At 37.3% G+C, this 27,823-nt stretch overlaps 1 protein-coding gene across 1 annotated transcript; it reads left to right on the forward strand.

The window, feature by feature from the left end:
- prrt2 (proline-rich transmembrane protein 2) lies at nucleotides 1-27,309 on the forward strand. Its single transcript, XM_056470197.1, has 5 exons — nucleotides 1-231; nucleotides 1,786-2,058; nucleotides 15,401-15,711; nucleotides 19,701-19,830; nucleotides 24,230-27,309. The coding sequence occupies exons 2-5, from the start codon at nucleotides 1,836-1,838 to the stop codon at nucleotides 24,244-24,246; spliced, it is 681 nt and encodes a 226-aa protein (XP_056326172.1). The 5' UTR covers nucleotides 1-231; nucleotides 1,786-1,835; the 3' UTR covers nucleotides 24,247-27,309.
- Nucleotides 27,310-27,823: the final 514 nt, after the last annotated feature.

Here is a 27,823-nt window from a genome sequence, read left to right on the forward strand (position 1 = left end):
CCCGTCCAGTGACTGAGAGCCTGCGGCCAGTGATGAGCCCTGCATCCACACCGATACAACCAGCGCACTGTATTGGCAACAGCAGCTTATTTTGCTATTAATGTAATAAACGACGTTTAAGTGCAACGCTAGAATATCAAGTTTCCATTAAAACCGTGCACGCGACCGTTTATGCAAATGGACTAATCGCGTACGTGCGTCTCCAATCGCGCTCTGGATGAACGGTCTGAGGTACGTGTTTGTTTATATATTTCATATATGTTTTGTGCATTAATGAACGTTTGGGTGATATTCACCGTCTGTGGGGAACGCTAGCTGTTGTTTAATTAGCAGACAAAGGCATTCCCAACCTGGAAAGGTGAATTGCACCTGTGTTATTGGATGCAGGAGGACAAAGGACAGGTTACATTGTTCTTTGTTTATGTTCATATCTAACGCGTATATATGAAGACTAAATTGTATTGGGTTTTATTCACACTCCGTTTCCCTTTTCTCCCTCTCTATCTCTCTCCCTCTCGCTCACTCTCTCCATATGTCTCCTATTTTCCCTACGGCTTTGTCTTTGCCCTCCAGTATTCATGAGAGCATTCAATGATAATTTTGACTTTCACCTTATGTTTACAAATATTACTCACATTTATCAAACGTTCTACGTGTTTAGTTATTACTTTCAGCCTTATTATTGCTCTTAAAGGTGATTAAATATGGTGTTATTGACAGAATGTGGATTAATTCTCTGCTGTTAAAACGTTATAACATCCACGCCTGCAATTGAGGTCAGTTTCATGACCTACATATCTAGGTTAAAAGGTTAAAAAGAGATAAACAGGCTTGCGTTTTAATGAACGAACCACTGAGACTGATATATTTAATTACTCTGCATGATTATTTTGTCAGTGCAGAAATGTAACCTGCTTAGTGTACGTTTCATGCAGCTCATGTCTCTGTCCCAAACAAACTTCGACATTAGAGGAGGAACCACTGAGATTGAACAGATCCTATCACAGTGTTTATTAATATTTTGAATTCGTTAATGTGTGCCAAAAAACGTTTAAGTTCCTTATTTTCATTCTCATTTTATTTTTTGTTAGTTTTACATTTTGGATTGCATTGGAGTATGTTCAACTGTACTGTTTTAACATGCATTGATGCTCCAAATTCATTGTCTTTTAGTGATTTATTATACATTTTTTGCTGTTTTGACGATAAAATATGTTGCCTGTGTTTCATACAGAGTTTTTGCAAGCATATGGATTTATTGTATTTAATACTGGTCTCAGTTAAAGGCATTTTAAATATATATTTTGATTATGAAAGTCAACTTTTATAACAAAACAAGGTTTTTTTTTTCTTAGGAAAAAAAGTATTTAATTAAAATAAACACATTTGCTAATGATTCAAGATCAATGAATGTGAAAAATTAAGCCAAAAAGGCTTAATATCTTTTGGTAATTTTGAAATATTGTATGCGTTTCATACATAAAGTCTTTGTGTGTGTTTGGATTTATTTAATAAAATAATTCTTTTTTTCATTTAATAAATAAATGGTTTCTTGAAAATACTATTTTTAAATGATGTTTGATAATAAAAACGATCTTTTAACCTTGCAGGAAAAGGTGTTTTTGTGTGTAAAAACATCATTTGGATGTGATTTGTAGTCAGATGACAGCGTGTGCTGGAGTGTGAGTTTGCATCTCATCACTCGATTGTGCCGATGTTAATGAGATTCATCTTATGTGCACATAAATCTCGTCTCTCATATGTTTTTTTTTTCATCTTCCACAGCATCTGAAAATCAGCACGACGCCACCGCCTCTGCAACCTCAACAGTCTCAATGGAAACGGAGTACCATCAGGCGTCTCTGGGCTCTCTGGTTTGCACCCAGGATGAAGAGCCGACGAGCTGCCAGATTCCTGGTCCTGTGACCTATCAACCGGGGCCCGCAGCGTCAGACTCCTTCCCCTGCCTGCGACCCCTCACCTTCCCTCAGCAGTCCAAAGAGGAGGTCCGCTGCTCGGGAGAGGTCATCGTGATGGTTAAGGAGAAAGCAGAGAGCGGTACTTTCAGATTCTAATTTTATTATACACAGAATCAGAATCAGTTTTATTGCCAAATGTGCTTCACACACACAAGGAATTTGTTTTGGCTTTCCAGTGTACATAAAGTGACAAGGGACCAACACAAAATAAATAAATATGAAAGATAAAAAATAAAAAAGAGGATAAACATTAAACGGAGATGCAGTTAGTCAAAAAATCAGGATGTTGAATTGTGTGTACAGATTTGTTATAAATATACAGGTTATAAGGTGCTGTGTACAAATACGAATGGAGAAGGTATTGCATTGTATATTGATATAAGGTGCTGCGTACAAGTGCGTATGAGAAAGTATTGCACATATTTATTGCACAGTAGGGGAATATTTAACTGTTCATAAGGTAGATCGCCTGAGTCTGATTTCTGTTTCTGGCTGTTTTTGTGCTTGGTGCTCTGAAGCGCCGACCAGACTAACAGTTCGAACAGGTAGTGTGCTGGGTGTGAGGTATCCAGAGTGATTTTGCGAGCCCTTTTACTCACTCTGGAAGAGTATAGTTCTTGAAGTGTAGGAAGGGTTGTGCCAGTGATTCGTTCAGCAGTCCGGACTATTCGCTGTAGCCTACGGAGGTTGGTTTTGGCAGCTGAGCCGAACCTGACGGTGGTTGAAGTGCAGAATATGGATTGGATGACAGCTGAGTAGAACTGTACGAGCAGCTCCTGTGGCAGGTTGAACTTCCTCAGCTGACGAAGGAAGTACAGTCTCTGCTGGGCTTTCTTCACAATAGAGTCTATGTGAATGTCCCACTTCAGATCCTGTGAGAATGTGGTGTCCATGAACCTGAATGACTCTACTGCAGCCACAGAGCTGTTCATGATGGTGAGTGGAGGGAGTGCAGGGGGCTTTCTCCTAAAATGTATGATATGCAGTGAATACTTATGAGCAATTCCAGTGTTGTGGATGTGACGTAAAGTAACTCAAAACATGTTAAAATTAGAAAGTAAATGTTCACATTATATTAAAACATCTGTTTTTTTTATTCAAAGCAACAAACCACAGAGTAATGGGATCAGAAAAATTTCAATCTGTAAACATTTTTTAGATTTAAATGAGGAAAATAAACATGCGTTATGGATGTGACAAAAAAAGTAAGTGAGTTTACAGTATACAACATACTTTGTAGAAATTCTATGAATTAAACTTCACAATCCAAAAGAAACAATGCCAATCAAAAGGATAAGAGTTATCTCTCTATAGAACAAAAATCATTGATTTTATTTTATTTGACATTTTTGCATTGATGAGGGACAAGCTTCGTCATGGATGTGACAGATGTGAAATTGCCACTTGTGTGACTTTGGTAAATCAAATAGAATTGTATTAAAACATTTACAGAGGCGTTTTTGAGTATTTTTGCAGTACTGTAAGACACAAGCCTACTCAAAAAACCTAGAAAAGGTTTCATTATTTTGGTAAAAACTATTTTTTTCCTGGCAAAAGGTTGATATTTGCATGGAATTGCTTGTGACCGTAAAAAAAATAACAACAACAAAAATAATGACAATAAGAATCTAAATTTGGAGAAATAGAAGCTATGCAATAATAAATAAAAGCAAATATAAACTGTTTAAAGACTTTTAATATAGAGTATGTCGTTGTAGAAAAAAGTACAGAATATAAACGAGCTGTCTGTACAAACATACAAACAGATACATAGAAGGGTTTCAGACAAAGTGCCTGGTCCATAAGAGAGGAAGGAGTGTAGTTTCCTATAAGTGGTATAGACCATTTCAATGTGGGGATGCTGTTAGCCCATGAAGACGTCCTGCACGTTGTCAGACTATTTTAATAACTGTAACAAGAGGCAATTCAATCATATCTCAATGTTAAAACAGCTGTCATAACATTATTTATCAATATGTGGACCTTTTAGCATTCTCGGATGTTGTGGAAAGTTAAAGTGTAAAAAAAGGAAATCCGTGACTATTGTTATTGTTTACATCCCTCAAAATGGTCTATAGGCGGTACTGCATCATTTCATGAATACATGTCATTTCAGGAGGGTTGGGGATAAGGATAATTGATATGAAAGCTTCTGTCAGGAAGAAAACATTTGGGGACTTTTGGGACTTGCTACAGTAATCTGCATACAGCAATCAGGATAATGACTTTATAAATGGCATGTAATTAAACAGGCAAACAACAGAGATGAAGTCTGAGTTTTTAGAGCTTGAAAACTGTGAGCACAAAAAGAGCACGGTTTTAAAGGAGACCTTTTACGGCCTTTTTTACAAGATGTAAAACAAGGCCCAGTTTACACTTATATGTTTTTGTTTTAAACGTATTGTTAAAACATAAGTTTTGCTACGGTTACACCTTTCGTTCACACTACCGCGGAGTCTAAAAACAGACATTCATCTATCTGACTGGGGCTTTGTCTCAATGTTACGTAGGCTACACAAAGTTCTTGCATCCTTTCCTTCTAAGTTCAGACTTCGCAAGTTTGATATGGAAAATGAACTCCGGAGGAGATGTTGGGTGAATCTTCAAAGGAAACTGTACTTTATAAGGTCAATCTCATTACCCTGGCTACGTTGTTTCACTATCTTAACAATAAAATGAAAACATGATATAAGGAACTGTCAATTTTCATTTTGATATTAACAAATTAACAGCCACAAAAAATGTTAACGCATCGTGTAGCTACATATTTATATGAGCGTCATTTTCCATGTATGTATATTTATGACAAAACGGAGCCTATAATATAACCGCCTCCTTTCATTTTCAATGAAAATATGAAACACACCCTACCTCTTTTGCTGAATATCAGTTTTAATAATCAATAATGGCCATTTTAAAAGTATTACGCACAATAAGTTTATACATTATTAGAAATAAAGGCAAGAAATCAGTCAAATGTGCAGAATCTGTGTATGTGGTTACATTAATTAATATTAACCTATCTTTGCACTAAGCCAGAACACGTTACCTGAGAACAAGTAATCGATTCAAAAGACCAAAGATTGGGAATATGTCGTTAGATAGAGATAAGATGAGTTAAATATCACATTTAAAAAATATATATAGTGAGATTAGCAGTAGATTCTTGATGAACCGTCCGACGTGCACTGCTCTCACCTGGGGTTCTGTGCTCAAAGCATCCTCTGACTGACTGGAGCTCAGACGGGTGCATACGCTGCAGCGCATGCCAGAGTGTGTGTGTGTGGTCACGTGATGTGCTTTTTCAGCGGTGTAGTGTGGACGCAGAACTGTTCAGAAATGCTAGGTAAAACGTTAGTGTGGACACGGATCGTTTTCATTCTAAAATGCCGTTTTAAAACTAAAGTGTTTTAGTGTAAACAAGGCATAAGACCGGGTGGTTGCAGAACAATGAGGGGGGGGGTTGTTTGGCGATTTCCAAAAATCTAATTCATTTTATTAAGCTATCAGAAGACCATATTTTATCTATAACCAATTGAAGAACAGAATAGTAAATTCTGACACCTTTATGGCACTCACGTACATTAAAAATAAATATAGGCCATGACTGAACATGGAGGATGTTCTCTGTCGTTCTCCAAAATTAAACCATGAATAGACTTGGGGATTTTGTTATGTGTGTACCAATGTGTGCAAGGTTTATATGTTTATAACCACCTCAGAGGATATTGGGGTTTGCGAGTCACTAGCATTGATATTTTGTGGGTCACTGGGTTAAAAAGATTGGAAACCCCCGCCCTAGGGTATATATTAAACTGCCTCTTTTAGGCTTTGATCCAAATTGTGGCGTTTTGTTGTTTGGCATTTTAAATTCAAATAAGATTGTGCTCTTTTCAGAAGAGGGCGGAGCTACAAATGCATGTGAATCAGCATAGCAGCAGTTTCAAAACGGGACTAACATTATCTCTTTAAAAATGGCAATTGGAGACAACATTTTAAGTAAATTATAATGATTATAAATACCATTATTGTGTATTTAGGTATTTAATTTATTTATTGTGTAAATTTAAAGTCTGTGTGACTTTCATTTTTTATTATTATATACTTTTATTATATACTTTTATATTATTATGTACTTTTATTATATACTTTTATATTATTATGTACTTTTATTTTTATAAAGTCTGTGTGACTTTTTATTTTATTAAAGAGACTTTTATTTTTAGTATGTTGATGTAACCAACTGAAACTGAATATTGAGTAGGGGTGGGGCCTTCTTTTTGGGCATCAATCCCTCATAGTGATGTTTGGTTTTATTTTATTTAATTTTTTTGGTTTTGTTCAACAATAATGACCCTGAACCACCACAGTTTTCCCCCCTCAATTTCAGTTTTAGCTGACTGAGTATTTTTTCTCCTTATTGAAAACCTCTTAATTAACTGAACATTCAAAAAATGCTCACAGCAAATACAGTAATCAGACAGTTGTAGGTCACTACAGTCTCTGCAGAGGGACCAAGACCATAAATAGACACTCCTAGAATAGAATATTATAAAAATATCAGACGTTAGGTAACCAATCAAAAAGAGCAATTCACTTCAGGAGCACCTTCTGTGCCCACATTTCAAATATCTGGGGCGTTTGCTTAAACCCTCATTGTTTTCACACGAAATAGCGAGAAAATGAAATATGATGCATGATTTTAGTATTTAATAAGCAGACAGCTTTTAAAAAGGCTGAAATAAAAAAGACTAGAAGTGAAAATGATTAATTCAGAAAGCACTTCATCCTCAGTGTTAGAGCAATAGTTTGCTGCACAGCAAATCTGATCTTTGTGAATAATGCACAGTCTCCTCTCTCTTTTTTTTGGACATGTTTATTTAAAATTATCAGGATGAATGTACAATGTGCTTCCAAAATTACAATCACAGGCAAGTTTTAGAAATATTTTGCCATGAGAACAGATCGTAAACAATAATAGAAAATAAGTTAGCTAATCATTTAACGAATAAGTAAATACATGGAAATTCGAAGAGGGAAATTATATTAATTAATACACTAAAAAAAATTCTGTTTTTATTTTTTTAAGTTTCAGCTTTAAAATTAGCTGAAACAACACAATTCTTTTATTTTTTTGGTGGTGGGTTGGGGGGTGGTCAGCTTAATTGTTATTTTATGTTCTACTGAAATATGTAAAAACAAATAAGTTAAAGGTGCAGTATGTAAGTGTGACACCCAGTGGTTGAACTAGGTATTGCACCCATGGTTCAAAACACACGTAAGCGCAGGGTGCCAGATTGACACCGAAAAGGGCTGATTTAAAGCGTGTTATAAAAAAAAAACATGATAGAAGGAATATTTTCCTTATTAAAAGAAGTCTTTGTTCTAACCAACACCTGAAATTGATAAGTTAGAAACTAAGCCTCTATTTCTTGCAGCTGAACAACAGAAAACCGACAATGATCACCTCAGGTACACCTCATGTGCTTTATTCAGTGTTAAATGACAATAATGTGAGCTTGATTGCCATTTTAAAGGACATTTATTGCCATACTACTGAAAGCAGCAGCAGATAGTTTACCTCAGATCTTAAAAATAAATAAAACCATATGAAATTGAACTTTAGAACTGTGACTGCAAACCAACACATATCAGTGATTCAGCATCTACATTTAATAATGTTAAAGAGGTTTGATATGTATTAATTAGATTATAAACCGTCCATTTCGCTGGAGTGCAGTGAGTGCACTATTCTGTGCTACTGAATGGCTGTATTTACATTTCTGTTGTGTTTCGTCTGGTGCAAACAGCCAAATTGCTCATCACTGCAAATCTCATCATGTAGTCTGTTGTTAGGACACAGGGTTACAATGATACCTGCTCATCTAATGTTTACAGTCATAATATTTATATTATTTGCTAATTAATAACCTCATGTGGAACTCTGAATCTGCGTCTCAATTCGCAGTCTGCTCCACCGGAGGTCGCATTTCGGTTGCAGACGCATGCTTAGAGAGCCATCCTGACTGAATTAAATACACGGTTTTCCACCAAGGCAACTGGGGGTGTTTAAATATAATTAGCTAAACTGGCATTAGGAGGTAAAGGACCAAAACAAAGACAGACGTTCCGGCACGTAACGCGCATTTTCAAAGCAAGAATATCTGACTTCAGCATTGTTTTTCAGATAAACAAGAATGTTCACTTAGCAAGTTATTATGGTATTTTTATGCTTTAGAAGAGTCAAAAATGTACATACAGCACCTTTAAATTAATTCCTTCATGTTACCCCAACACAAATCGATTGTGTGGTACCCAGCATTTTTTTCCAGAATCAAATAAATAAACTAATGAATGAATAGATGCAGGTAAAGATGAAAATGAAAGGAAACAAGATACCATCTGTAATATTGATAACCAAACAGTCAAATCCTCTGGAAAGCACACAGAGAAATAATTGATCATTTTTCAGACAACAGTACAGATCTGTAACATGCATGCAGACATGCTGCACAGTCTCTCCTAAATGGCGCTTCTTTGTGGACTAGCCACAGAATGAATGAATGATTGAGAGCGCAGCACCTCTCATCTGCTGTTTATCATGAGTTCATCTGAGGTTAAGAGCAAGATGGCATATATTTTATTTCCCTTCTTCTCTTATAATCGCTGAGTGTGCCGTAAACACTCTTAATTAAATTAAATTTGTGCATCCTATTTAAAAGCACTAAAGGGGCTTCCTGGCAGGAAGGGCTGAAAGGCACGACAGAGATTAGAGAATTAATTGCATTGGTGGCTATTTAATTAAAGTTGGTTGGAGGAGCACGCCAGCCTCGCTTTCTATCATCATCACATTTAGAGGGGGAAAACATGCTGAGATAAACAATAATGATTACAGACAGACAGATAAAAAGAAAAGATGATCTCTCTCTGGGATAAATGTGCAGATAAGAGAAAATTACTGGCCAATTATAGATTATTTAGTGCGGGTTTTGAAATGGTTTTGAAATGAGTCAAAGGCATATTGCATTGATTTGATTATATATACAGCATAAATCATAATACTGTGAGATAGTTTATATAAAATAAAATTAGTTTCTGTTATTTAAAAGCATTCTTGTTATTTCAGCCTCTCAGTTTTTAGTGTCATGTTTTTCTTTTAGATTTTTTAAAACAGGCTACTGTAATCTGCCTAGGGGTGATGCGGTGGCGCAGTAGGTAGTGCTGTCGCCTCAGCAAGAAGGTTGCTGGTTCGAGCCTCGGCTGGGTCAGTTGGCGTTTCTGTGTGGAGTTTGCATGTTCTCCCTGCATTTGCGTGGGTGTACTCCAGGTGCTCTGGTTTCCCCCACAGTCCAAAGACATGTGGTACAGGTGAATTGGGTAAGGTAAATTGTCCGTAGTGTATGCGTGTGTATCCCAGAGATGGGTTGCAGCTGGAAGGGCATCCGCTGTGTAAAAGATATGCTCGATAAGTTGGCGGTTCGTTCCGCTGTGGTGACCCAAGATTAATAAAGGGACTAAGCTGAAAAGAAAATGAATTAATGAATAAATAATCCGCCTAGTTTTTATTAATCATTCTTAGTGATTGGTTTTCATTAAAGGATTTAATTAGTTTTTGCTCTTATATTTGTGAATCTGTGATCTTTATTTTCTTTTGAGGATTTAAAGGGCACCTATGGTAAAAAATCTACTTTTCAAGCTGTTTGGACAGACATATGTGCATGTATGGTGTATAGACCGTCATATTGGGGTGATATGAGCACACCCAGTGCTTTTTTTTTCAATTTAACAACATAAAAAACGGTGGACCAATTGGAGCGGTTTTCAGATCGACCACTACCTGAAATAGGAGAGCGGTCCCCCCGCCCACCAATATTGATTGACAGGCGCGTCATCATACCCTCAGTTTGTTGATTCACGTCCGCCATTTTCAGCGTGAGTCGAAGCGATATCACTAAAGTAACACGCTAGCTCTATTTTTAGATGCAAGGCTCATTGGGCTCAACACAAGAGCAATATTCTCCACATTATCGCTCTAATCGGAATTATTGGTTGTATCTTTAGGTAGGTTTGCAAACATGTGTACTTCTCATTGACTCTACCTTATACTTCAGCCGTTTGCATTTCTCGCGATCCCAGAAGCTCCCTGTGATCTTAACTAGCATGCGTTTTAGAATTCTAAACATAGGTTTCTATCAGGGTACACTCAAGTTGACGGCTGGGCGCCGCGTACCGCTGCAGAAACCTATGTTTAGAATTCAAAAATGCGTGACGAGACGATTCGGGACACTTCATGTTTCTGGTGCGCCACAGAGTGTCTGGTGTGCCGTGTCGCGGCTTCGAGCGGCGCATCCGGTGCCTCAGTCAAAGTTAATTCAGTGTGCGTGGTTATTAGTTTCTGTGTACAAGCTCGGCACTTGAAACTAGCACACAGTTGGCTGTAAAACTGTACAAAGACACAAATGATTTTGTACTCTCTGCTTGGTCTGTGTCCGAGTCGTACATGTATGACTGAATGGTGATCCTTTCTCCTTCTCCGTCTGCCTGTCTGTTGCAAACGCAGAGCGGGTGAGCTCATGGCCCCGCCCCCTTGTTACGTTGGCGGGAAGCCGAAACTAATTTACATGTGAAGCAACACACCCCTAAATCAGCGAACTGTGGACACGCCCCCAACATGACACTTTTTAACACATTATAATAAAAAATCTGAATTGTGTTTTAAACTGAACCTAAACTGGCACACTCAGAAGAACCATAATATTAATATTAAATCATAAAAAAGAGGTCAACTATGTGCCCTTTAAACTCTCATTCTGATTAGTGTTTTTGTAAACTAAACATATATATTGTTAATATTGCTTTTCTAAATTCAATTTAATTCATCTTTATTTGTATAGCGCGTTTACAAAGTAGATTGTGTCAAAGCGGCTTCACATAGAAGATTATAGTGAATTGAAACAGTGTCAGTTCAGTTTTCAGTGTTTCAGTTCAGTACAATACAATGTGGTTTAATATTCACTTCTGAGAGTCCAAACACTGAAGACTAATCCATCAATGCGCAGCTCTACAAGTCCCCAACTATGCAAGCCAGTGGCGACATCCGCGAGGAAAAAACTTCTCCAATTGGCAAAAGTGAAGGATAAAAAACCTTGAGAGAAACCAGGCTCAGTTGGGCACGACCATTTCTCCTGTGGCCAAACGTCTTGTGCAGAGCTGCAGTCTAGGCGCCGGAGTCTGGAGAACGCTGGACGTCAGCGAAGACTCATCTGTCCCTGAGTATCCCCAGGTAGAAATAGAGAATAAAGAGACTAATTAGCGTAGCTGCTGTTCATAGTGTATATTCGAGATGCGGAAACCTGCGTGGAGCACGTTCATGCATAATACCGTTATGTGATGCATTGAGTGTATGCTTTACTAAATGGATAGGTCTTTAATCTAGTTTTGAATTGGGAGAGTGTGTCTGAGCCTCGGACGTTATCAGGAAGGCTATTCCAGAGTTTAGGAGCCATAAATGAGAAGGTTCGACCTCCTTTACTCGACTTTGCTATTCTAGGTACTACCAGAAACCCTGAGTTTTGAGATCTTAACGTGCGGGCTGGTCAGATAAACAGGAGCTAGATTATTTAAAGCTTTATAGGTAAGAAGTAATATTTTATATTTAATACGAAACTTAACAGGCAGCCAGTGTTTTTCTAAACTGTTGGTAAGTTAATCATACAATAATTGCATGTAATAATAAATGTTTCTTATGAAGCAAATCATCAGAATGTGATCATGTTGAATAATGATGCTAAAAGTTTAGCCTTAAATCACTGGTAACACTTTACAATAAGGATGTATTAGTTAATGTTAGTTAACGCATTTACTAATTATTAATAATATATTTATTACAGTATTTGTTGATGTTAGTTAATGAAATGACAGTTGTTCATTCTTAGTTCATGTTAACTCCTGGTGCATTAACTAAAGTTAACAAGCATGACTTTGGATGTGAATAATGCATCAGTAAATGTTGAACTATTATTAATAAATGATGGATAAGTATCAGTGGCGTAGTGGGTAGCACGATCGCCTCACAGCAAGAATGTCACTGGTTCGAGTCCCGGCTGGGTCAGTTGGCATTTCTGTGTGGAGTTTGCATGTTCTCCCTGTGTTAGCATGGGTTTCCTCCGGGTGCTCCAGTTTCCCCCACAGTCCAAACACATGGGCTATAGGTGAATTGAATGGACTAAATTGGCCGTAGTGTATGTAGAAGTGTGTGGGTGTTTCCCAGTGTTGGGTTGCGGCTGGAAGAGCATCCGGTGCTTGAAACATATGCTGGATAAGTTGGCGGTTCATTCGGCTGTGACGACCCCTGATTAATAAAGGAACTAAGCCAAAAAGAAAATGAATAAATGAATGATAAGTATCGTTCATACTTAGTACATGTTTGTAAATACTATAACTAATAACTTTATTGTAAAGTGACCGCTTCACTTGAATAAATGAAATTTATAAATAAATTTTTGGCATAAATTGTTGTTTCGAATTGTAAAAACATTCACAATATTGCTGTATTTTTGATCAAGCAAATGCAGACTTGATCACACTTTTAACAAAGAATTAACTAAGACTGTTAGCTCATTACTAATTTGCTGCTCATTAATAGTAGGGTAGAAGTTGGGTTTAATTAGGGACTTAGAATAAGACCTTATTTTATAACTAGAAGATAAAGTTCATTGATGTAAGAGAAAGACAACGTGACTGCACTAAGAGTCAAATGCAGTTGGCAGGAATGCAGAGCTTCTGTCAAAGCGGTAAACATGGGAGGATGTAGAGAAAGCACCCAGGTGGAGCGGAAAGCGAAAGAACATGTAAAAAGAAAGCACTTTAAGAAGAAGCAGCAGCAAAATGTCTTATCTGTTTAGGACTTCATGTGCAGGTCAGATTTTTTTATCTGTAATTTCGTATTTTCTTTATCACTAATATGCAGTTTGCTACAAGAGCTGAATTACTGTAGTGCCACTAATATATATATATATATATATATATATATATATATATATTAGTTAAAAAAAACTTTGACTCAGGAGGAGATGGAGTTTATTTCAGAAGACGGAATAATAATATGTTAAAATAGTATAACAATATGTTTATTTTCTCAAGCCAACATAACTACTAATAAAATGTTAATGCCTTATGTTAAATGTTTATGTCTTAAGATTGTGTTTTCAAGACAAACACATTTAAGACTTAAAACACTTCTCAAGACTTAAAACACATCTTTAAGACTTAATGGGCACCTGTGATGAAAATCAAACTGATTGGACAGAACTGTGTGTAGGTAAAGTTTGTCCACAGTCATATTGGAGTGATATAAACCCAACAAGTTTTCTGACGTTAAAATAGGATCCACATCCCAGTAATTTTGAGGCCCACCGCAAGGTCATGTAGTAGTGCGGTTTTCCCCACCCACTGAATTGATGTACAGACGCCATATTTCAATAAAAGCATGTACACACATGTCCACAGAACATTTATTTGCAAATAAACTGGGATTAAAATATTTGTTCCAACTCTCTGTGATGTTTATAAGTTTTAGAAATTTAAAACGTTTTTAAAACAGAGCGTGTTTGCAATAAAGACAGTAAATTGGCTATATAATTCTTAACTTCTATAATCACCACGACTGCGTGGTGTCAGTAAACCCTAATTTGTGTGTGTGTGTGTGTGTGCGTGTGTGCGTGTGTGCGTGTGTGTGTGTGTGTGTGTGTGCGTGTGTGTGTGTGTGTGTGTGTGTGTGTGTGTACTGCAAATAGCATTTCAGCATTTCACTGCAAACTCATAATTTCAGAAAGGCTTGAATAAACTCATGGAATTAAAGTTTTTGACTAATGAGCTGAATTTCAGCTTTATCCAAGTCCGTCTCCGTCACTGACTGCTGTTTATCTAATGTAACGCAGGAGAAGCAGCCTGGCATGTGGAAACGAAGCAACTCATCAGCATTTAAAGCCACATGTTACAAAAACAGCTCCACTGTACTCAGACACCAAAACGGGCAGATTCAGGAGGCTATAATAAATGATCTGATGCGTATTTTGAGCTGAAACTTTAGACACATTCTGGAGACACCAAAGGCTTAACTTACATCCTGTAAAAGGGGTAAAAGTCTGCCTCTTTGAACTTTTACCTTCTGGTTGACGCTACAGAGCACTGCGCACCAGAACAGCCCTACACAGAAACAGTTTCTTCCCTCAGGCATCCATCTCATGAACTCTTGATGATAATAATTATGAAACAAGCATCACTACTTGCCATACACTTTTATACACGTATACACTTATTTAACAACACACTTCACATGCCAATTTGCACATAACAGCTTCACATATAACATTGTATATAGTAATATACCTGTACTTACACTTGTTAATTTGAATATTTGCATTCACTACTTACTTCTCTTTTTTTTTAATATATTTATTATCTGTTTTTTGTCCTGTCTCTGTAATGCTGTTGCACTGTAGAAGCTTTGTCATGAAAACAAATTCCTTGTATGTGTGAACATACCTGGCAATAAAGCTCTTTCTGATTCTTATTCTTATTCTGATTCTAAAATAGGAACCCTTTAAAACACATCTCAAGACTGTTTAGCTGTGCCTTTACTGAATGTGTACTGTGCTATACATCCGACAGATCACATTATTATTATTTTGTCTTTCTTTTCTTTTTCATTCCTTTTAAACCTGTTTTAACACATTTTAATGTTTTGAATCCTTTAATTCTTTGTTGTTTTTATTTTCTTATACTTGTATTTTATGTTTCTTTTATTGTTGTTTATGTAAAGCACTTTAAATGATCAATGTGTATGAAATGTGCTATATAAATAAACTTGCCTTGCCTTGCTTTAATAATAGGCAGGTAATAACCTAGTTGTTATTAACGCCCCATTCACACAGGACTTCCGCGTCAACGCTTGACAGAGGGCGTGTCTGAAGTTGGGGCTGATTCAACCGTCATAGCAGTGTCAGCCAATGAAATTAGTCAGCAATAGGCTACTGCCTGAGCTGGTGTATTTGCATACAGCGATCTGATTGGCTGACGCTTCCGTCGGCGCTTGAAAAGTTGAGCAAGTCCCAACTTCTACAGCGAGCAACGCCTCTGAAGCAGCGCCGACGAATCCACAATGCAGTTCAGCAACACCTGACGTCACCCATTCAAAGTGAATGGGAAGCGTTGAAGCTGACGCCTCGTGTGAATGGGGCGTTACCAAGACTTCTTTCAGAAACGTTATCTAGCTTTTGAGCAGTAGTGCATGTGCAGTATTCTGTCAGATGTATAGAGAGTATTGCCAAGTCACTAATTCAATTAGCGTCTCTCTCTCATCATAAGAGCTAGTAAAGAAGTGCAATAGTTCTGCTTACATGCTCTCTTTCTCTTGGCAGCTGATAAGATTTGCTCTTCCCCGAACGATGCCTTTTCCTCCAAACCCATCCTGTCGTCTCCCCCTCGCCGGCATCACTCTCTGCCCCACACGCACCATCCACACGTGGGCCGCACTCGCATGGGCAGCCGCTCCAGCTCCATCGCCTACACAGCCTTCTCCCCGCGGCCCTCCATCTCTCGCCACTCCAGCATCGCCACCAACCCACCGCTGGACCGTTCCAAACCCAAAGACTACCTCATCCTCGCCGTCATCGCCTGCTTCTGCCCCGTCTGGCCCATCAACATTGTGGGATTCGTTTACTCCATCATGGTAGGTAGAAACCGGGCCTTTTGGGTCATTCTGTAGGATCTGATTTGTGTGATGAGCTTTTTATATTTGCATGAAACAAACACAAAATTCTAAACAGCTGGATGTCAATAAATATACAGTGCACCAGGAAAATATTCATAGCGCTTCACTTTTTCCAAATTTCCAGCCTTATTCCAAAATGGATTAAATTCATTTATTTCCAGCAAATTCTACACACAATAGCCCATAATGACAATGTGGAAAAAGGCTTTTTGAAATTGTTGCAAATTTATTAAATATAAAAAACCTAAAAAATCACATGTACATCAGTATTCACAGCCTTTGCCGTGATGCTCTAAATTGAGCTCAGGTACATTCTGTTTGTACTGATCATTCTTGAGATGTTTCAGCAGCTTAATTGGAGTTCACCTGTGGTCAATTCAGTTGATTGGACATGATTTGAAAAGGCATACACCTGTCTATATAAGGTCCCAGGGTTGACAGTTCATGTCAAAGCAAAAACCAAGCATGAAGACAAGAGAATTGTCTGTAGACCTCAGAGACAGGATTGTCTCGAGGCACAAGCCTGGGGAAGCTTACAGTAAAATTTCTGCTGCTCTGAAAGCTCCAATGAGCAAAGTGGCCTCCATCATCCGTAAGTGGAAGATGTTTGGAACCACCAGGACTCTTCCTAGATCTGGCCGGCCATCTAAGCTGAGTGATCGGGGGAGATCGGGGGAGCCTTAGTCAGGGAGGTGATCAATAACCCGATGGTCACATTGTCTGAGCTCCAGTGTTCTTCTGTGGAGAGAAGAGAACCTTAGAGAAGGACAACCGTCTGTGCAGCAACCCACCAATCAGGCCTTTATTGTAGAGTGGCCAGAGCCACTCCCCACCTGGGATTTGCCAAAAGGCATCTGAAAGACGCTCAGACCATAAAAAACTAAATTCTCTGGTCATATGAGACTAAAATTGAACTCTTTGGAGTGAATGCCAAGCATTATGTTTAAAGAAAACCAGACACCGCTCACCACCAGGCTAATACCATCCCTACAGTGAAGCATGGTGGTGGCAGCATCATGCTGTGGGGATGTTTTTTAGCAGCAGGAACTGCAAGACTAGTCAGGACAAAGGGAAAGGTGAATGCAGCAATGTACAGAGACATCCTGAATGACAACCCGCTTCAGAGTGCTCTTGATCTCAGAGTGGGGTGACGGTTCATCTTCCAGCAGGACAATGACCCAAAGCACACCACCAAAATATCAATGCAGTGGCTTCACAACAACTCGGTGAATGTCCTTGAGTGGCCCTGCCAGACCCAGACCTAAATCCTATTGAACATCTCTGGAGAGATCTGAAAATGGCTGTACACCGTTGCTTCCCATCCAACCTGATAGAGCTTGAGAGGTACTGCAAAGAGGAATGGGCAGAAATTCCAAAGGCAGCTGTGCTAAGCTTGTGGCATCATATTCAAAAAGACTTGAGGCTGTAATTGCTGCCAAAGGTGCATCAACAAAGTATTGAGCAAAAGCTGTGAATACTGATGTACATGTGATTTTTTCAGATTTTTTATTTTTAATAAATTTGCAACAATTTCAAAAACTCTTTTTTCACATTGTCATTATGGGGGATTGTGTGTAGAATTGAGGAAATAAATGAATTTAATCCATTTTGGAATAAGGCTGTAATATAAAAAGTGGAAAAAGTGGAAAAAGTGAAGCGCTATCAATACTTTCCGGATGCACTGTATATTCAGCAGTCAGCATTTGAACTGGATCAAAACCTTTCATCAAAGTTGTCCTAAATTTATTGATCAACAGCCATTCTTGTGTTAAAACGACTTCAAAAATCTTTTTTGATACACTTTAAATGTGTAAATGAGTGGTTAGCACTGTTTCCTCACAGCATGAAGGTTGCTTGTTTGAGTCCCGACTGGGCCAGTTGGCATTTCTGTGTGGAGTTTGCTTGTTCTCCCCGTGTTGACGTGAGTTTCCTCCGGGTGCTCTGGTTTCCCCCACAGTCTAAACACATGCGCTATAGGTGAATTGAATGAACTAAATTGATCGTGTATGAGTGTGTGTCAATGAGTGTGTATGGGTGTTTCCCAGTACTGGGTTGCAGCTGGAAGGGCATTCGCTGCGTAAAACATATGCTGGAATAGTTGGTGGTTCATTCTGCTGTGATGACCTCTGAAATAGAGACTTAGCCAAAGGAAAATGAATGAATGAAAACATTTAGAGCATTTGCATACAATAACCAAAAAAGGTTTTTCACATTCATCTTTAGACCTCCCAATACCAACGTTAGGTAGAAAATATTTGTTTATGTCATTTAAAACCCTGATTTATAATTACAACAAATAAAAACATTCGTTAATTTTGAGCTATTGTCATTTTCTGACAAAAGAAATGCTATAAAAGACTCTACTATTTTCAATAACATCCAGCTGTTCTTTTCCCAATCATGTGCATGTTATGTTTTTTTGTGTATTAGCAAATATAGACATTTTAATAGCGATAAAATATATAGCATAGGATATAAGAGCCAGCAAAAAAGTTATCAACACTGTTACAATTGTATTATAAAACAAAAAAAATTTATAATATAATACATAATGGCATCAACATACTTTTGAGTCACTTCATTTTATGTTCATCACACTTGTAGGAAGCAGTATAACTGAAATATCTGATCAAACTTGAGATTGTAATCTCACTTACCTTTAATTTTGATAATTTTTTGGTGGAATAGTTTTATATTTATATATTTTAAATCAGTTTTCCTTTAGATGCCATTGACATTTAAACATGTGTTGATTTAAATATTTTGTCTTAATAGATCATGTGATGCAATTTTATTCAATTGTTTTCCTTCAGCTTAGTCTCTGTTACAAAGGTCGCCACAGCAGAAGAAACCGTCAACTATTCCACCATATGTTTTTTTACGTAGAGCCCTTCAAGCCACAACCCAGTATTGGGAAACACCCATACACACACATAAACTACGGACAATTTAGCTTATTCAATTCACCTATAGCGCATGTCTGTACTGTGAGGGAAACCGGAGCACCCAGAGGAAACCCACGCCAACACAAGTAGAACATGCAAACTCCACACTGAAATGCCAACTGACCCAGCCAGGACTCAAACCAGTGACCTTCTTGGTGTGAGGCGACAGTGCTAACCACTGAGCCACCGTGCCATGCAATTTAATATTTTTCATAATCTTTGAACTGTTACAAAGCTGTTCTTGCATATTTAAGATTTGTAAAGTCTTAACAGATTAAAGCCTGAAACCCAAACAGATTTCCTTTATAATAAGTAAAGATTTCTCCATGTCTTTATAAAATGTCTAATTTGAACATTCTCCCACAATTCCACATCAGTCCATGGGAAAAGTATCAAAACAATTTATGAAAGAATAAAGGAAAAACTCTCATCTTCACTCTTGTATTGTCACCGACATGTCCAGGTCCTGTATGTTTCCTTGTAAATATATCATATAAAACCATACCAATCTGTTATATTCTATGTAAGTTACATTCTGAGTAAGTCATACGCTAGTAAAGTTGATTGATCAGTTTAGTCATCTGCTTTTTTCTGGACCAGATACAGCTTCAAATTGATAATGGGCAATATCTCCATTCCAGTTTGATTTAACGTCATGACAGCTTTAAATCTAATCAGGAAGGAAGAAATTCACCACCTTTGCTGAATTATACCTTGAAGCAGGGGCGTAGCGGACATTTTAAAAGTGGGAGGGGGGCGGCTATATGAGATCATACGTTCATATAATTATTAATCACCTGTTTCTAAATGGTTTGTCTCTAAAAGTGAGCGGGACGTATCCCCCCGTCCCCCCCGGTTGCTACGCCCCTGCTTTGAAGTAACATTAAAAAAGGATTAACATTAAAATGTATATAATTCCAGACTGAATTGTTCAAAAAGTGTTACAGTTTTGAGTATGTATGGGTGTAATGGAAGCTGGATGTTCCTGTTGTGTTGTGTTAGTCGAGGAACAGTCTGGAGCAGGGGAACGTGGACGGAGCGAGGCGTTTGGGTCGTGTGGCCAAACTGCTGTCTGTGGTGTCGCTGGTGGGAGGAGCAGTCATCATCATCGCCTGCGCCGTCAATCTGTCCAGTAAGACCTCTTCAATGACCTCTTTACCCAAGACTCAGGGGAATTGATAGGGATGTGCAATATTTATCAGCTTCAATAATATTGATTTTTTTTAAATGATTTTCAGCCTGATGTTATTGAGTATATGTTACTCGTTCACAGAATCGCATCTTGAGGTTCCTAAAGTATGGATTGTGTGATGAAGACTATTAGAATGCAGTTAGATTAGAATTGGAAAAATGTTTTTATATTACTTTATTATTATTAAATAGTATGCAAATAAGTAGGGACAATGCAATTTGCTAATTTGTCTTTTATTGGTTTTAAATGAGAGACCTGCTGCAGTTCGCTACACTCAAAAAATGTTTTATGCTGCTTGTTCAAACTACTTATTTAACATGAGCTGAATCAACGCAATTCTTGAGGTTTTTTTGTGGACAAATTAATAGTTTTGTGTTAAATCCACTTGAATTTGCAAAAACAATTGAGCTAACTTAATCAATTTGTGTTGGGACAACATGAAGGAATTGTGTGGAAGTCAACATGTTTTACACTGTATGCTTGGGCTTAGTCCAGGGATGGGCAAACTCGATCCTGGAGGGCCGGTGTCCCTGCATAGTTTTGCACCAACCCTAATCAAACACACCTGCTTGTAGCTTTCTAGTGATGTTGAAGACACTAATTAGGGTGTTCAGGTGTGTTTGATTAGTGTTGGAGCAAAAGTCTGCTTTATCAGAGGGTAACCAAAGCGGAATGAACCGCCGATTCCTCATATGTTTTATGTGGCGTATGCCCTTCTAGCCACATGTGTTGTAGTTTTGTTTACCAAACAAGTGGTTCTAATGGGGTATGTGCACAGGTAGTGTTTTTCAGTCAATGATAAACTTCCAGTGAAAGCTTAATGTGACTTTTTAAAAATTTCATACTGTTCCTTTTACAACATCGATGTTGTAATGTAATTAAAATACATTCAGATGAATTGACCTAAGCATTCATTTAGTTGTTCAAGCGTAAAACGAAATGAAAGACTGTAAGCGCTAGCGCCGTCAGTACCAGCAGGCAAGAAACTCCATTGAAAATACTGGGGTAAAATACATTTCCATATTTTAAAGACATGGCGGGGGAAAATGGAATTTAATGCAGTGCTTCTTGTCCCACCAACTTCAGAGGGCCTCCGCTGTGTAAAGCACATGCTTGAATAGTTGGCGGTTCATTCCGCTGTGGCGACTCCTGATGAATAAAGGGACTAAGCCGAAGGAAAATGAATGAATGAATGGATCACTCCCTTACAAAATCATCCCAATCTATCTAAATTAATGCCTTATTTCCAAATAGAGCTATTTAAGGCATCTGGTAAAATTGTATTCATATTGCAATACATAAAAAATATCGCAATATCAGATTTTTTTAATGTCATGAAGCCCTAATTATCATTATTTTTAAAAAGTCATACTGAGAAATCTGTTTTATCAGTATCATACACTTTCACATTATAGTCAGTCAGTCTGAATCATGAATCTATACATAGGACTTTCTAAGTAGGTCAAGAACCAGAGAATCCTTTGTAGCTTGAGATTTTCCTCCCGCTGTTCTTTTGAAGTGCTTAAATAGTTCTGCTTTTTCCCCATTGGATATTCAGCTTTTTTGTTCTAATGTTGGGGAAATGTTGTATAAAGCTGTTGGTGATTAGAGACATTTACACTGAATATACTGTTACGTAATTGCTTGAATAATGTCTATATGCAAGTATGTGTGAAAGAAGGCAGACACTGATGCTGAACAGCACAATCCAATCTAATAATTCATCTCTTCATTTAACGCCAGAGCTCACAACCCATTTACTTTCATTATGTGACGTATGTGAGAGTAAACAGGACATTGAATGGAAAAACAGAACAGGGCGACAGTTAATCCATTGGCCATTGATTGGATTGGATTGATTTTTGTCATGATCCTATTAGAAACAATTGAAGAGGGCTGAAATTCTGTTAGATTCGTAAATAATTGCATGCAAATGAAGTTTTTCCAAAACTTCTCTACACTGTAATAAATGTGTAGACCATCTTGAGGGATGTAAACAGTAATCATTTGCTGTTTTTCATTTTTTATTTCCACAGCTTCAGAGAATCCTGAAAGGTCCACATATTGATAAATAATGTTATGATAGCTGATTTAATATTAAGTTATGATTGAATTGCCTCTTGTTACAGTTATGAAATAGTTTGAGAACCCCCCCCCCAAAAAAAAAATCATTTACTCTCCCTCGGGTGGTTTAACATCTTTTTTATTCTGTTAAACACAAAAGAAGATATTTTGATAAATGCTGAAAACCTGTAACCATTGGTTGTTGGGAAATCAAATACTATGAAAGTCAATGGTTACAGGTTTCAAACATTTTTTGAAATATCTTCTTTTTGTGTTTAAAAGAATAAAGAAAGACAAACGAGTTAGGAAAGGGTTTACTTTGTCAAAACTTGTTTTTTTCTACTATAAAAAGTCAATGGTTACAGGTTTCAGCTTTTTTCAAAATATCTTCTTTTGTGTTTAACAGAATAAAGAAACTCATAAAGGTTTATAATCCCTCGAGGGTGAGTAAGTAGTGAGTAAATGTAAGATTTTGGACGAACTGTCCCTTTAACTCAATTTTGAACAAATGGACAGCTGAAGAAGTAAAGTCAGGACCATAGCCAGGGGTGGTTCGAAAGACCCACCCCCCACTGACAAAGGTCCAGAATTTGTCCCATACATGAGCTCATTTGTCCTGTTTTGACTGCTATTCCATCATAAATAGTGAAATAACCTATCGAAGAAGGCTTTAAGACCAAGCAGAATCCTCTGTTGGCTGTCGTGACTTCAGCTAATCAGTTTCGGCCAATGCAAACAATTATTTATTCATGAGCATTCATGAGTCCAACATCTGTGCAAGAAAACACACAATCTGATGAAAGTAAAGTCATCTTTCACTACTGACCTACTGTATTGTTGTTAAATAGGAAAACATTTTACAAGAAACTTATTCATGAAACAAACAATGAGCAATAAAAAGGTGTGAAGCACCAAAAGCAGACCATGTTAAAGTTAATTTTAATACTAATCAGGCTATTGTTGTTATCCATGAATTTTCAAAACAAAAAAAATCTAGAAAAAATTGTGAAGCTCTACATCAGGCGTACCCAACCCTATTCCTGGAGATCTACCTTCCTACAGAGATTTGCTGCAACCCTGATCAAAGAAATCTGTCTTTAATTACCAAGTGCTCCTACAGATTCTACTCAGTTGGTTTAGCTGTGTTTGATCAGGGTTGCAGCTGAATGCAGCAGGAAGGTAGATCTCCAGGAACAAGGTTGAGCACCCCTGCTCTATATTATTATTGTTTATTGATTTGTTTATTTTTTTATTCTAATGGCCAAATTTTAACAGAGGAAAGTTGAATGTGCTGGCCAGACTGTTATTTTCATAATAAATGAAAATAAGCTTCAGTTTTTAATTGAAAAATTTAACGAATCATATTTTTTCTTAATGATAAATCATAAAATAATATTTTAAAGTATGTTTTTTTTTTTTTTTTACATTTTAAGGAAGTGTTTTGGTTCATCAAAAAGTTCGGTTCTGATGACCACTAACAAGCTATTTAAACAAAAAGTGCTTAAGATGTGACTAAAATGCAGTATTTAAACCTCATAATTAAACAGAAAATGAGGCGAATAACTGCAAAAAGGTCCAAAAAAGAACTACCCCTTTCACCAGGCTGACGAAGGGCCTGAAAGTAGTTAAATTAAATTAACAAAGACAGCCCAAAACACTCCAAACTGCAACATAACTTAGAATACCTGAGAGCTTACAATGCTTTTACAAAATGAGAATACATATTTTAAAACAGCAGGGTAAAGAACAATGTAAGGGTGAACTTACATGGTTACATTCACAATGCTGTAATGTAATATATATATATATATATGTATATATATATATATATATATATATATATATATATATATATATATATATATATATATATATATATATATATATATAGCATCCAAAAAAATTTCCACTTACTGCATAAAATAGCCCCTTTCTGTTTTTGAGCTTTAAAGGGAAAGTAAGGGTTTCCATCTTTCATATTTCCATAACAATTGCTTTCCAATCTTCTGAATTGAGAGGGGTTAACTGAAGCCATTTGTGTGTATCAGGCTTTTTAGCTGTAACCAGAAGAATTCTCCATAAATATGTCTTTAGTTTCATGCTACTCAAGAATTCCTAAGTATAACACTGAAAACTGAAAGTGGATTTAGATCTTCAATATGAAATTGAAATTGGATTTTGATCTCTGACGATGAGCATTAAGTGTACCGTTTTGTGTGTGTGGGTGTGGGTGTTTTCTATCTATTAATAACCTGATTTGTCTGTGTGTTTGCAGTTAATGTGAAGTCCTGAGTAAGGTGAGCGTGCTATAAAATCAGCTCCGCATCAGACCACTGACCCGAACACCACGGCCCCATTTGTTTTGCCCACTGCTGCTGTGACGGCAATCACCACTTAGAGCAATCGATTATGGGATGCCTTTGCTCTCTGAAAGAACCCTTGGTAAATCTGCACCGACATGCCATAATCAAACAGACGAAGCGGGATACTTCCACTGAAGTCTGAGTTTGCTCCTTGGCACTTACACTGAGCTCCGACAGCTGAAAAAATGAACAAATATGACTCACATTCTGTACAGACTGGCTCTTGTTCAGGACAACTGCTGGTCAAGCAAAAAACAAGCATTTTTCCTTCTCCAGAAGCAGAAAACAAGCCAAATCGATACAGAGACAGATTGAGTGTCCGTCGCTCTGAAGATCGTCAAGTGCTTCACATGTGATGGAGGGGATCATCTTGAGGTCCTGATGGCATCCTCATATCAGAGACACACTTGATTTGCTACAACGGCAGCATTTGTTCAATTTTCATAACCTCATTTACACCAAGATCAACTGTGAGTAAAGACTAGAGATATGTTTATTAGTTTATTTAAACATTTTAGATGTATGACTTCAGACATTTGAGGTGTGTTTCACCATACTGTTAATTATACAGTCCTGCATCTTCATTAAAAACACTGGATAGGACTAATATGATCTAATTAGATGATCAAAAGTGAGAGTAAAAACATTGTTACGGAAATGTTGCAAAAGATTTCCATTTTGAGATTCGAAGAAGAAAAATCGATCACAGCTTCCACAAAAATATTAAGCAGCACAACTGTATGTACCATTAATAATGAATATTATAATGATTATGTGACACTGGTGACACTCAAATTAATAGAATATATACACTCACTGGCCACTTTATTAGGTACACCTGTCCAACTGCTCGTTAACGCAAATATCTATCAGCCAATCACATGGGAGCAACTCATTTAGGCATGTAGACATGGTCAAGATGATCTGCTGCAGGTCAAACCGAGTTCTTCTGATGGCTACTTCCAGCAGGATAACGCGCCATGTCATAAAGCGCGAATCGTCTCAGATTGGTTTCTTGAGCATGACAATGAGTTCACTGGACTCGAAGGGCCTCTACAGTCACCAGATCTCAATCCAATAGAGTACCTTTGGGATGTAGTGGAACGGGAGATTCGCATCATGGATATGCAGCCGACAAATCTGCAGTAACTGCTTGATGCTATCATGTCAATATGGAGCAAAATCTCAGAGGAATATTTCCAGTAGCTTGTTGAATCTATGCCATGAAGGATTAAGGCAGTTTTCAAACACTCCATCTATAGTAATAGAAATTTTCTGTTCTTCCATCATCACTGGCCATAATTTAAACTATGAAAGAAGAACTTGACGTATATTTTACAATTTTAGATTGAGAAATTCTTAATTGGAGCAAAATCTCAGAGGAATATTTCCAGTAGCTTGTTGAATCTATGCCATGAAGGATTAAGGCAGTTTTGAAGGCAAAAGGTGGTCCAACCCGGTACTAGTAAGGTGTACCTAACAAAGTGGTTGGTGAATATATATATAGATTTAATGCGCTTATCGCAAAAGTTATATTAAAAGTTTGTGGTCAATTTCATTTCATTTCATTTCATTTTAAATTAAAGTCTTCAAACACTCCATCTATAGTAATAGAAATTTTCTGTTTTTCCATCATCACTGGCCATAATTTAAACTATGAAAGAAGAACTTAGCGTATATTTTACAATTTAAGAATGAGAAATTCTTAATTGGCACATCAAGTGTCAGTTTTCTGAATGATTAAGGGATTATGATCATAACAATAGTGTTTTCATCTTTCAAATAGTTGCCAAAACAGCTACAAAATGCACATATTTTGCAATATTTCTGTAATCAGAATTCCAAAATCATTCATTCATTTTGTTTTTGTCTTAGTCCCTTTATTAATCTGGGGTCGCCACAGCGGAATGAACCGCCAACTTATTCAACATAAGCAGATCCCCTTCCAGCTGCAATCCATCATACACACTCATTTCCACACTACGGACAATTTATCCTACCCAATTCATTCCAAAATGAGTGAGAAACAAATATTAAATATCATTCAGATGCAGGGCGCTGTAATTATTGTTTTCACTTTATCAAATGACAATCAGATCTTTCATATTTTCTGTCATTTCATCAATATACATGAACAGTTTTCAACATCCAGTCATGCATTCACAATATGTAGCTAATAATCCTGAAATATTAAGTTTGGACAACTGAAAAAGAATCATTTGCACCAATCACCCTTTTTGATAAAGCAATATGCAAGCCCCCACAGGCCAGACTGAGGCTCATCACATGGTAAAAGTGTTTCTGGAAATAACGACCTTTATGAAAACACACTGTGTCCGCTGCAAACCTTTGTATTGAACTGTGTTGTTGGGTAATTTATATACACTGTGTAATCTGTAGCTCAATGTAGCCCAATCACAACCCAATCTTGCAATATTGTATTAATTAATCGTCGTGTTAATGAACCCGTCCTGTGGATCCTAATGAGACTTTTGGCTGGTAGCGCTGATGACTCTACAAGATTTTTGGAGCTGATGAAACTGCTGACTTGGAACTGTATATAGGAAAGACTGTGAAATGATGGGATGTTGGCAACAATGGTTGTGAATGGATGTAGCTTGTGCATTTCACTTCTGTTTAGATTCAGTGCTATACTAGACAACTTGTGATGTGTGAATAATTCTATTTATAGTAGGTTCACTAGTTTAACTCCTTGTATTACTTTATATTGTTGGCTTTTTTAATATATATTTTTACTATATACTTTTATTTTTCCTAATATCCTTTTTGGCACTTGGGAATACATAAACATTCTTGTTTCTGTCCACTCTGATTGAAGGATTAAGAGCTGAAAGGTTTAGCTTTTACGAACATTGTGCACTTATTTTTGCATGCACCATTGTTTCTCATCTTTTTTGATAGTCTTGCATTGTCTGGCAATAGTTCCCTCTATATATCCACCATGGGGAAATCCAATAAAGCATTGGAAAGATCTGTGTTTCTCTGACTGCTGGATTGGTGTTTGGTCTCAACTCTTATTGGGAGTTTTGAGTGTTCTGTTGCCTGGAAACTGTCTGCCTCTCTTCAGTTGTGTGAGATGTGAGAATGAAACTGGACATGGAGAAAATGGTGTAAAAACTATATAGAGTTATATAAGCCTGTCATTTGATTTTTCTTCTTCCATTACTTGGACACAGTGGAAGAGGCAGGGGAAATATCAGAAGAGTGCACAGGTCTCTTTCTTTACTAATTATTCAAATTATTTGCTAAGAATCACTGTGTTTGAAACAGCAAAAACAACAAATACTAACAGGGATGGATAGATCGCAAGCAAGAGGGAAAGAGAGATAGATGGACGGACGGACGGACGGATGAATAGATGGATGGATGGATGGATGGATGGATGGATGGATGGATGGATGGACGGATGAAAACAAGCAAGGAAGGAATAACAGACGAAATGACGAATGGATGGATGGAAATAAGGAGAGACAGACACACAGGGA

The sequence above is a fragment of the Danio aesculapii genome, chromosome 12 (assembly GCF_903798145.1).
Source record: "Danio aesculapii chromosome 12, fDanAes4.1, whole genome shotgun sequence".
NCBI classification, from domain to species: Eukaryota; Metazoa; Chordata; class Actinopteri; order Cypriniformes; family Danionidae; genus Danio; species Danio aesculapii.

Excerpts from the sequence above, each read along its gene's own strand:
- prrt2 (XM_056470197.1), top strand. The coding sequence starts at position 1,836 with ATGGAAACGGAGTACCATCAGGCGTCTCTGGGCTCTCTGGTTTGCACC. Across the intron at positions 2,059-15,400 it reads TAAGGAGAAAGCAGAGAGCG|CTGATAAGATTTGCTCTTCC; the intron begins GTACTTTCAGAT and ends TTCTCTTGGCAG. Across the intron at positions 15,712-19,700 it reads GATTCGTTTACTCCATCATG|TCGAGGAACAGTCTGGAGCA; the intron begins GTAGGTAGAAAC and ends GTGTTGTGTTAG.